The sequence below is a fragment of the Trachemys scripta genome, chromosome 10 (genome assembly GCF_013100865.1).
Source record: "Trachemys scripta elegans isolate TJP31775 chromosome 10, CAS_Tse_1.0, whole genome shotgun sequence".
NCBI lineage: Eukaryota > Metazoa > Chordata > Testudines > Emydidae > Trachemys > Trachemys scripta.
In genome coordinates, this window is record NC_048307.1 from 8,578,329 (window position 1) to 8,590,306 (window position 11,978).

At 49.1% G+C, this 11,978-nt stretch overlaps 1 protein-coding gene and 1 long non-coding RNA gene across 2 annotated transcripts in view; one reads left to right on the forward strand and one right to left on the reverse strand.

Moving 5' to 3' along the window:
• LOC117884424 overlaps positions 1-3,857 on the forward strand; it is a 28,827-nt gene extending 24,970 nt beyond the window's left edge. Inside the window, exon 7 of the long non-coding RNA XR_004647557.1 lies at positions 1,559-3,857. This is a non-coding gene — a long non-coding RNA (uncharacterized LOC117884424). The remainder of the gene's footprint in view (positions 1-1,558) is intronic.
• LOC117884421 (myosin-16) overlaps positions 1-11,978 on the reverse strand; it is a 49,134-nt gene that overhangs the window by 19,890 nt on the left and 17,266 nt on the right. The window contains exons 16-25 of the mRNA XM_034784798.1: positions 11,480-11,567; positions 10,616-10,733; positions 9,341-9,461; positions 7,484-7,620; positions 6,357-6,438; positions 4,890-5,063; positions 3,775-4,002; positions 2,889-2,993; positions 1,831-1,917; positions 1,488-1,633 (exon numbers count right to left, since the gene is read on the reverse strand). Of these exons, the coding sequence (XP_034640689.1) occupies positions 1,488-1,633; positions 1,831-1,917; positions 2,889-2,993; positions 3,775-4,002; positions 4,890-5,063; positions 6,357-6,438; positions 7,484-7,620; positions 9,341-9,461; positions 10,616-10,733; positions 11,480-11,567 (1,286 nt within the window). The remainder of the gene's footprint in view (positions 1-1,487; positions 1,634-1,830; positions 1,918-2,888; positions 2,994-3,774; positions 4,003-4,889; positions 5,064-6,356; positions 6,439-7,483; positions 7,621-9,340; positions 9,462-10,615; positions 10,734-11,479; positions 11,568-11,978) is intronic.

The window sequence follows — 11,978 nt, forward strand, 5'->3', positions numbered from 1 at the left end:
GGCGGTGCTGAGCCGGGGGCCTGGGGCCGGGCCGGGCCCGGGGTGCCGAGCCGGGGGCCTGGGGCCGGGCCGGGCCCGGGGTGCCGAGCCGGGGGCCGGGCCGGGGACCGGCAGTGCTGGGCAGGCTGGGGGTGCTCGGCCGGGGGCTAGCCCGGGGCCGGCACCCCAGGGCCCGAGCCGACCCAGGCTAGAGACGCCGGGGGGGGCCAGACTGGGCCGCGCCTCCTCCCCCCACCCACCCACCCACCCCTTACCTGCTTCAGGCTTCCCGCGAATCAAATGTTCGCAGGAAGCAGGGGAGGGGGCGGAGTTGGGGCGGGGACTTTGGGGAAGGGATGGAGTTGGGGCTGGGGGAGTGGGCGGGGCTGGGGGCGGGGCCGGAGCCCCGTGGAGTGTCCTCCTTTTGGACACTCAAAATATGGTAACCCTAGAAGGGGTGGAGTGGGGGCAGGACCTGTGGCCGAGCCAGGGGTTGAGCAATTAGCACCTCCCTGGCACATTGGAAAGTTGGCGCCTGTAGCTCCAGCCCTGGAATCGGTGGCTGTACAAGGAGCCGCATATTAACTTCTGAAGCCACTGGTTGGCCACCCCTGAGCTAGGCTGTGCAGGAGTGAGGGCTAAGTAGGCAATTCATAGCTAATTGCCTCAGTACTTAAGCTCATTTCTCCTCAGTCATGTCCATTCCCTGCCCCCTTTTTACTATGTCCCCTTGAGGGTAAAGGCATGGCCACCCAGGGAAGCTAATACATTCACTCAGTGTGGAGGAGCGATATTAGTGCTTAACCTTACTTGTGTCAGCACTTAGCTTCCCTTGCACGAGAGCACAACAGCCTTGCACTTCCTGCTGAGCTCTCTGCTAGGACTGGCAGTATCACGCTTTGCACCTACTAATTAATGGCTGTATTCATTTACTTAGCTACTTAGCTATTTAACTAACAATAGCAGTGGTTTCGATAATATGTAATTGAGAATTTACATCCTTAAAGTTAATTTTGAAGGGGAGGAATGCCAGAGAAATGCTGGCAGACCCATCACTAGAGTAGTCAGTGGTGACACTATAATAATGATCTAATTAGCGATAATACTTTGCATTTCTAGGACAGCTTTTATCTGTTCACAGAGCCTTGTAGAAATAAGGATCAGTTAACACTCACAACACCCATCGAGATAGGTATGATTATACTCATTTTGTAAGAGGGAAAATAGAGAGGCTGACTTACCAAAGATCAGACAATGAGTTGGAGAAAGATTCTAGAGTAAGATCCAGGAGTCCTGACTCCTAGTCTTCTGCCCTAACCATTAGACAGCACTTCCTCCTGGCCTTAGGTTAGCAATGGATTTCTAGGATCCCAAGAGGAACTCTTACTAGTGATTTTCTAATGAAGTGGTCTTCAGGTATAATTAACGCCATCAGATCCCTGGTGCTGCCCTGTTTTGACTGCGGAGTATTTGCCACACAATGAGATTCCGTATGGACTGACACTTACTTCTTAACAACCTCCTCCAAGTCCAGTTTGGCTCGCTCCATCTCATTGAGGTTTTCAATGGTCATTTTCAGGTCACCCTCAGCCTTCCGTCGGGCCTTCTCCACCTCGGCACGGATCTTCTTTTCCTGTTCCCAGTTGTCCTCCAGCTAATCAGAGATAAAAGGGGAGAGGAGAATCCATGGCCACAAGAATTTGAAAAAGCTGGCTGGGTAGAGACAAGCACTCAGTAATGATAACACCCGGGCAGTAGATGCTCATCAGAGGCACCCAACGTATCAATCTTTAAAAACAAGCCCTCACACAGTAATGAATGAAATGACAATCTCAGACCACCAGTCCTCACCTCGTGTAGCTGAGTGGTAAGTTTGCTGTTGTTCTTGGTCAGATGGTTCACTTTGTCCTCCTCAGCTTGCAGGTCATCTAGAGTTTTCTAGGAAGAGAGAGACAGAGAAAAGAGCTATTGGCGGTGCACTGTGTTGGCTGGAAGACTAGCTACCCTTGTCCTGACAATAAGAAAAACACCATCCAAAACCCTAGTTACTCTCAGTGAAGGCGCCTCAGGGTAACAGGTTTATTAATGATTCATATAATTTCCTAGTGTCTTATTAAAGGTAGTAGATGGTAGTAATAATCCTGGGATACAGCTGCAGTCCTCCTCAGTCAGGCCAAACACCCACTGACATTGATGGGAGCTTTGTGTAAGTTGTCAGCAAGACCTGCAGGATCTGGCCCAGTGACAACATGTATCGTTACAAAAGAACTGCCCTCGTTTGCTCTTGGCTAATCCACACACCATCTTTTGCACCCAGGAAAAGGCAGTCTCTTCCTAGCTCAGCTGAGATGTGAGAATAGACCACATTAGTGAGCTCACATCTCACAAAGACGTCATTACGTGAGGAAAAGAGCCTGCAGAACATTTACTAATTCAGTACTATTACTAGCACTATAGTTCATTATCATGACTTCTTGTATGTTACGCTGTGGAAACGGATGTGCCTTAACCAGGTCAGCCCACTGAGCCGAATGCGTCTGGGGGTTGGGTTTTGACTGACTGCAGGCTCGGCACTGTATGTAAGAAAAACGCAGTCCCTGGCCAGAGGAGGTAGCAAACGACATGTACAAACAGCAGGAGGTGTGTTTTGCATTTGTTCACACAAAATCCAGCAGTTCACAATAGATCTCTCAGCCATTAGTGCAAAGGAGAAAGATTTTACTTTTCTGCAATGTACAATTTGTAGGAAACACAAATCACCAGCATGATTGAGACCTGGGATCCTTTCCCATTTGTGCAGCAATTTAATCTCTCGATAGTTTGCGTAGGACACCATTTCTCCTTTACCAGAGTGCAACTCTAAGGACGCGATTGGGGTGCCGTAAAGAAAATGGAGCAGATTTTTCTACCTGGTGCAACTCCTCCAACGCCCTCTTCTCCTTCTGGAGTTTAGCGATTGTGTCGTCCCGGACGGAGAGATCCGAAGTCAGGGTTCGCACTCGGTGGTCTAGCGCCTGGAGACAGGGAAGATAACATAGTCAAGATCATGACCAGCCATGTCAACTTTTAGCACCCCTCAAATCAACTAACTTGTAGTTTTTTAGCTCCGGGAAGGCCAGAACCTGGACCTCTGTTACTGACCTCTCACACCCGCTCGGTGTCTGGGAGTAGAAGATCAAGGACCCTGTCCTGCTTTCTATCTAACTAACACTGATTTCAGGGGAAGCCGCAGGGTGCCACAAGCATCCGCTGACTGTGACCCAGGGACCGTATCACACGGACACAGAAAGGCTATAACATCATCATGGATTTAAACCTTCAGTGACTGTTCCAAATAAGAAAAGGTTGATGGGGAACAGAGGGAGTATCCTCGGAACTTAGATAAAAGGCAACTGGGAGGGATTCATAGGGGCACATTTTCTAAGCAAAAACCCAGTAACTTTGCAGTGCAAGGAAGGTGGTGATTAACACAGGATGTGGAAGGGCTCTGAAGGCCTCTGTAGAGAGAGATTTGTGGGAGTTACAGGGAAATTACTCTTCCTAATACAGGACAATAAGGAGAGTTGTAGATTCAGGTTCATCCCAGCTCAAGATAGAAGGAATAACAGATTTTTAGAGACTGTGGAAGAGGGAATATTGAATACTGGAGAGGGAACAGCTGACAGCTTCCGAGCTAGTTTCTCAAAGGGCATTCAGACTGCGTGAGCTTTGCTGGTTGGTTCCCTGCTCTTGACAGGGGTTATTTCCCTAAAGGGCAAGGAAGAGAGAGCTTAAAATAATGACGACGCTTCGTACCTGCTTCTCTTTCTCGGTCTTGGCCAACGTGGTTTCCAACCCCTCTAGGTCGCGCTTCAGGTCATTGAGCTCCCCTTCCAGCTTGCGCTTGTGGGCACTCAGGGAAGAGGCCGTGCCCTCCTCTTCTTCCAGGCGCTCCTTCATCTCTGAGATCTGGCTCTCCATGTCAATTTTAGATTTCATCAGCTGGGTCAGCCGCTCCTCAGCATCTGCCAAGTTCTCTTGTTCCTAATGGCGGGAGGGAAACACAACCTTTATCATTTTAGAGGCTACTGTATCTCTGGTCTCTTGTGGCACCAAACATCCATTACAGTGGGTCAGAGCCGCTCCACTGAAGCACCGGCGGCTATGCTAGGATGTTAAAGGTGCATTGACTCCAGCTGGAGTTGTGGTTGCGCAGCATCTCTGAAAATCAGGCCTTCGGTGTTTCAAGTTACATAAGAACATAAGAATGTCCATACTGGGTCAAATCAAAGGTCCATCTAGCCCAGTATCCTGTCTTCCGACAGTGGCCAATGCTAGGTGCTTCAGAGGGAATGAACAGAACAGCTAATCATCAAGTGATCCATCCCATGTCACCCATTTCCAGGTTCTGGCAAACAGAGGCTAGTGACACCATCCCTGCCCATCCTGGCTAATAGCCATTGATGGACCTATCCTCCATGAATTTATCTAGTTCTTTTTTGAACTTTGTTATAGTCTTGGCCTTCACAACATCCTCTGGCAAGGAGTTCCACAGGTTGACTGTGCAACAACCAGAAATGGAAGAACCCAAATTAGAGGGCGCTTTTGAAATTTTTTCCCCAAGTAATTTGCTTAAGGACACACAGAATCAGTGGCTGAGGCAGGAAGAAAATCCAGGATTCCTGACTCCCATTTCCTTACTCTAACCACTAGGCCATTCTGCCTCCTGCTGTTTTTGGAAGAGTTGGGTTTTTCTTTGCCCTGCTGTGGTTCTCTGGGACTCTCACTTTCCATCTCCCACTGCTCTCTCCTTGTTCCAGATTCTTAAAACAAGCCCTTTTATGAATCATTTGGAAAAGCTATAGCCAGTGCCCTCTTACGGGCCCAAGGAGGAGACATAACCAGTAACCATCCTTTTTTTGATAACTCACAGCCTGCAGCTGGATGGTAAGATCGTTCTTCTCTTGGCTGAGGCTGGCCATATTTTCCTCCAGCTGTTTGACACGATCAATTAGTTCCTGAGTTTTCGACATGGCATTCCTCAGCTCCTCTTCCTTCGCCTTTATCTCATCCTCCTGTCGGGCCACATTCAGCAGAGGCTTCACCTGTAAGCAAGCAGTTCAGCCAGTGAGGTTCACAAATGGATCTTCTCTGTAGCAACTTCCCCCAGAATGCACCTGAGCTGATCGTATTGCCTGGGCCTGGTGTCTTCTGAAATGACTGATTCGGTGCGGAGTGCTTCATCACTACAGTGTGACTTCGATAACTTCCAGGAAAGGCATCATAATAAACGACTTACCCTCACAATTCTGGGACCCAGCAGAGAAACCAGGACAGTTTGCCAGATTCTGAGTGCCATTAACATCATTAGAGGTACTGCAGGTTCACACCAGTGTAACTGAGATCAAAATCTGACTTAATGTCTTTTGGAGGCTCTTTGGCCCAGATCCTCAAAGATATTTATTTCAATGGGAGAGTAAGATGTCTAAGTACCTTTGAGGCTCCGTGTCTTTGCTTCTGAGGTGCTGAACTTCTGGTAAATTGAGGACATTGGGCCCACATTTTTAACGTTTTGGCCTCTACACACATGCAAAAACCCCATATTTACATTTGCGCACCCACAAAATGTGGGTGGAATAATGAATATTTAAAGTTTGCAACATCAATTTTGCATGTGCGGATGTGGGAGGCTGTGCTCCCAATGGGTACACAGGTACATTTATCGGATGCTGTTTAGGTTCCCCTGTGTTAAATTTGGCCTTAAATTGGTGTATGGGTCCTTCAGCATCTATTATGCAAGAATATCTTGGCCAATGCTCCTTTCCATCCCCTGCCACCAAAAAAATCTTAATAGGCCTATGAGATGAGAGAAGAAGCCACTGCTGTGGAATGGGGCTCATCTGGCCTATTTAGGCCATGTCTTTCTGAGCTGGTGGGGAAATGGACCAAGAAACTTTGGTCTAGGTTTTAGGATTTAATTAATAGCCTGAGTCCATCCCCAGTGTTCAGAACTACAACATCTAGCCGCTTAAGGCAGAGTTGAACTTTATTTTTTGGAGGCGGGAGATCCAGGGCTTGAATTTCCCAAAGAACCTAATTCCCATTTCATGGCGGTGGCAGATTCAGATTTCAACGTGTCCTCCATTTCCAGACTGCTCTGGCATAGACGTGGAGGGAAATCATTCATGTCCCTTGCCCTGTTAATAATTAGCAAGAAAGTCACTGGCACCCAGAGTGTATTTACTTGTCGCTGAATAACTGGGCAAGGCAATTCTTTTTTTCTACCCTTTATCTTCAAAATCCAAGCACCCCACCCATTGCAGCTGCTTTTAGTTCAGTCTGTGGAAGCTGGGTACAGTGGTGCGTGTGGGTTTGTTTGTGAGGAGCACGGTTCTCACCTTGTTATACAATTTCCACCAGCCCCAGAAGCGCAGCTGCAGGAATTTGCGAACATTCCTCTGAATCGCCATCAGGCCTAGCCTGTAATGAAACAGAACAGGTTGTGTGGCTTAGAAACAGTCCCCGGTTTCCTGGCAATGTTGAGACAGCAAGACATTGTCCTGGTATGCAGCAAGTTTCTGTATCAGCTCATTTGAGAGATGTAGTTTTCAGTCCATTCTTAAATGCTGACCTCACATTTCTGCATTGGCTAGAGGGGTTTTCTCTTCATTGAATACAGTTGTTTCCTAAAGCAGATATTATTTTCAAAGGTTCGTTGTGCAGTGTGTATATTGTACTAGGTGGTATCACTGTGGCAGTGTGATAGAACCCTGCCAGGAAGCTGGAGCCAGTATACAGAAGCTATGTAATGCTGGTGCATTCGCTGAGTGGGGTAGGAATGGATGGAGCAGTATTCTCCCAGTCCCAGATGCAAGAAAGGTCAGTGGCAGTGTGCTGAGGTAGGAAAAGGGTGGCAGGGTGGTATTGGGATAGAAGGAATCCTACCACTGAAGTAGAATCTGGGTGTTTCATGCACGGGAGGAAACAAATATGGTGCATCAGCTGGAAAAGATTCTAACTGGCAGTATCTGCCTCTCTTCCCCACACTCCTTCACCTCGCAGCCATCAACGGCCCCTAGCAGCAGCAGAAACAATACCGTTCTACTGCACAGGTTGGGACCAAGATGTTAAGGGCCCACTCTGATCTACACCAACTGTGTACCATGAAGCTGTGTTCCAAAGGGTTCACTGCACCATCAGGTTCCTGAACAGAGGCAGGGCTTGTGAATCCATCACTAGATAGATCCATCAACTAGTAGAGTAGATGCACGGGAGGGAGTGGAGCTATTGTAGCCCTGTGGCTGCAACATGGCTTTAATGCACTACTGTGGCCTGAAAGGGAGGATTCTTTATCCCCATGATTCCCGTATAGATCCACAGTGCATAGCCCCGTTATTTTGGTTGCGTGCCAGGACCAAGGGTTGACATCCAAGATTCATTTCATGATGCCTAGTAGAGAATGAAGCCTGTTAGCAATTGGTTTCTAGCGCTCTCTCGGATGGTGTCTCATATTTCGAAGGGATACCTTCTTTCCAGCATCTTTTTGAACTCAATCCTCATCAGGAAGCCACGAACACGGCACTGCAACATGGTCATGATCTTTGCCAGACGGTCATCGCGCATGTCTTCCAGTTTGGCCAGGACTCCGGCACGGAAGAACACCTTGAAGAGCAAGAGAAGACTGTTAGGACTTGGCTTCCAGGTCATGCACCAGAACTTTGAAACTGTGAACTTCTGCCCACGTCTCTAGGCTTAGTCATGTATCTGGGCTTATTCAGGGCTGTTAGTCCCCTTTTAGTTTCCATCTATGGGTTTCTGCCTTTGTTGACCTGTCTGACTTTCCACCTACATTTACTATCACTATAGGTCACTGGTGTCCCCCCCAGGGGGGGCATGGAGGATCATTTGTGGGGGGCTGTGGCTGGGCCCGGGCCAGCCCCCACACGGGGGGACAGTGAGGAAGCACCACCCAGCCCTGCTCTGCCCCCAGCTCCATGCCAGCCTCGCCCCCAGCCTCAGCCACTGGTTCCTGGCCCCGCAACCAGCCGCGCCGCTCCTGGATGCGGCCCCAGCTGCAGTTCCAGCCCCAACCGTGGCCCCACTCCCAGCCACAGCTCTGTTCCCAGCCGCGGCCCCCAGCTCTGACCATGGCCCCCAGCTCCGACCGTGGCCCCCAGCTCTGACCGTGGCCCCCAGCTCCCGGCTGAGGCCCCCAGCTGCAGCACCGGCCCCATTCCTGACTGTGGCCCATGACTGCGGCCCCACTCCCAGCCCAAGCTCCCACCCATGGCTCCCGGGGGACACGGACGAGGTAAGGGGGGTGCGGCCAATAAAGCTTGGGGACCACTGCTGTAAGTACACAGAATTATATATTAATAAAATATTAAAGTTGGGCTTTTTATAAGCAAGGGTCTGGGAGTTAAGACTCCTGGGTTCTATTTCTGGCTCTAGCACTGACTTGCTGTGTGTCCTAGGTGAGGTCACTTACCCTCTCTCTGCCTGTGTTCCTTTAGCAATAAAATGGGGATAATGATGACACTGGAAGATTTAATTAACTGACATATAATAAAGCACTTGGAAATTGAAGGATGAAATATACTAGAAAAGCAGTAAGTGGAGTGGGAGTATTATACAAGTTAGAAAATTCCAGTAGAAGTTCCTGGAAAAAGCTGAACTTTTTCCGCCTCTGCATGTGTATCACAATAGTCTATTTCATTACGTGATCACGCAAAACATACTTGCAGAAATATTAATTTCTGACATGCTCCACTAAGATTATAGGGGCAAAAAACTCTCTTTTTTTTTTACTCAGTCTGAAGTCGGGCATAATTCTTAGTGGAATTTTTACTTGATTAAGGCCTGGTCTACACTACAAAGTTAGGTCATGCCCTGCATGATGTAAGTAAGACAACAGAAACCCGGGTGTAGACACTTCTAGGTCAGCAAAAGAATTCTAGCTACCGCCTCTCGGGGAAGTGGATTTACTACAGTGATGGAAGAACCCTTTCTGGTGCTGTAATGTCCGTAGCTGTGCCCCATAGTGTTTCTAGTGTAGACATACACTAAGGAGCGAGTAAAAAGCGGAGGGACCTGAGGGCACTTTAAAAGTGTGCCTCCTTCGCCTTATCTTGCGCTGTATTTGAGAAGGAGCATGTGACGTTGCTCTGGGCCGTGAGGTCACGTAATGGAAGGCAATGGAGGGCAGAGCTAAGGTTGCTGTAGGAACTTTTAACTCCGAGGCCTGGTCGACATACAAAAGTCCCAGTGCTTGAATTAAAATCGGTTTTGACATCAACATAAACTGGTGCCATGCCCTGTGTGGACACACTTATGACAGCGGTCTGGGATTCATTTAGCTTAATCTGAGAGGAAAAAACAGTACCTTGGTGTGCCCAATTTTGTAGTCGTTTTCCCCCAAGTCAATAGAGCCAAGCAGCAATTCTGATGCTTTCTTATTGTCCACAAATCCCTGAGGGATTACATTGGGGTTCAAGACTTGATATCTGGAATGAGAAAGACGTGTAATGATGTAAGAGCCACTGTTAGGACCAGTGTAGAAGAGCTAGGCAGGGCCGTCCTTAGGAGGTATGGGGCCCTTCGCAGTATTGTTAAACTGGTGCCCCTATGCCCGACTTGCTCTTAGCAACACAAACGTAAGTCGACAGGATTGGACAACTTGCCACGTGCATGTTATTAAAACCAATTTAAACAAATGAAGCCCACTATAATGTTGCTGGACTGTCCCTGCACTAACGAAGTAGCGCTATAGAAAAAAATTCTGATTTATTGACAGAATGATGTGGAAAGTCACAGTTCCCCACAGAGACCCGACCCCCGTACCCTCTCCCTCATGCAGAATGCGCCTTCGGCTCTGTGAATACGGCCCCTGCCTTCTGCCTCGCAAGGAGACTGCAGCGCGTGCTGGATGTGCGGGAGCTGACTCACTCTTGCCTGCTGTCCCAGTCATAGGTGTGGACTCTGTGGGTGTGTGCTCCGGGGCTGGAGCACCCATGGGGAAAATTTAGTGGGTGCAGAGCACCCACCGGCACCACGCTCCCCCCCTTTGGCCCCCTCCCCCTACGCCTCTTGCGTGCCAGCGGCCCTGCGCTTACCAACTCCTCCCCCTCCCTCCCAGCGCTTCCAGAGCACCGTGAACAGCTGATTTGCAGTGTTCAAGTTCTGGGGGGAGGAGGAGGAGCAGGGATGGGGCGTGCTCTGGGGAAGAGGCAGGGCGGGGGTGGAACAGGGGTGGGAAGAGGCGGGGCGGGGGCTTGGGGGCAGGGCCTGGAGTGGGGATGGGGGTCAAGCACCCCCCGACAAGATGAGAAGTTGGCGCCTCTGGTCCTGGTGGTCAGGTGCCCTACGCAGCTGCGTATGCCTAAGGATGGCCCTGGAGCTAGGCAAGGGTTAATATCTACTTGCATCGCAGGCTCTTCTAGCAAGGTCTCCAGAGGGCAAGGGTGCCAGCTGTGAAGTGTTTATAACCATCTCTGTTTCTCGTCTTTGCTTAATAAGAGTTCCTGGAGAAGCGGACGTAGGAGGGTTAGCAGTGGCGCTACTCCACCTCCCGATTGTCCAAGGAGGTTACCATATAGGATGTTGTATGTGTCCATCCTCCCAAACTCTACCAAATGGCCCCAAAAATATAAACACTCACCTCTGCTTGAATTCGGGGTACTGCAGTCTGTTAGGAAAGCCCTTCCTGCAAATACGGATGCCTTCCAGCACTCCATTACAGGCCAGCTGGTGCAAGATCAAATGGGCATCAGCCACCCCTACAAAAACCATAGAACAGATCAGCACTTCACTTTCCTGAGCCAGAGCAGGGGAACAAAACAATTGGAGCTTCTCGCGCAGTTCGCCCTCTGTGAGGGAGAGGTTAGCAATCGACAGAATTCACACACTGTGGGTAGAACTGAAATGGAGGAGAAAGGACTGTATTAAGGGCGTCCTTCACTTTGCTGTGCTGGGTACAAGAAAAACTGAAATGTTCAACACCAGAGGGCCTGTTCGTGTACCTTTTCACTTCAACCCTGCTCCATCAGTCTTCTTGCAATTACTGTGCAGCTGAGATTCCACTGACCCCTATGGCAATCCAGGAGGTGAAGTATCTGGCACATTTATCAGCCCAACAGCATATTCATGGGTAGACGAGGAGTTAAAGGGAGATATCAGGGATAACCACCCTTTACCAGAAGTCCATGTGCTACTTTGTGCTTTCTATTACTGTCCTTGCCAGTTTACTGCATGTCAAAGCAGTTTGGTGATCCTGTATTTCCCTGTTCAGTGGACATCCACAGAGGAATGAACTGCTCATTAGCCATCCTGTCTTCAAACCTCTCTATTGGAGTCTTGTCCCATAGTAATATTGCCTTTAAGGGACAGGGAGGTCTTCTATGAAGTGATATCCCAAGTTCTTCCAGGACTGGATAAAGATCTGCTGTTCAGCCAGCCAAAGCTAGGGCTGAAGGCATTGTGTTTCTGTGCCCGAGTGTAGTTCAGAGGCTCTGCAGACACTTACCAGACTGCTTGAACTCATTTGGAATGATGCAGCGTACAAAATGGGGCGACGTGCTATGCAAAGTGGCCATCAGCTTATTCAGCTGCTCCTGAAGCCAGAGGAAGAGAAATAAAGTGAGCGAGCCAAGCAGGAGAGAGAGAACCTCATGCTCAATACATTAATTCACACTCCTTAGTTGTGAAGATAACAATAGGATGCAGGTGCAGGCTGGATGCTGCACACCAGGTGAAGAGCGTTGCACGGATGAACGTTTGAGGACACCATGGGTGATCAAGAGGGTCTGAATTGTGGATTTTCAGTTCTAAAATGGTGTCAAGTATCAGGGGGTAGCCATGTTAGTCTGTATCTACAAAAACAATAAGGAGTCTGGTGGCACCTTAAAGACTAACAGATTTATTTGGGCATAAGCTTTCGTGGGTAAAAACCTCACTTCTTCGGATCCGAAGAAGTGAGGTTTTTACCCACGAAAGCTTATGCCCAAATAAATCTGTTAGTCTTT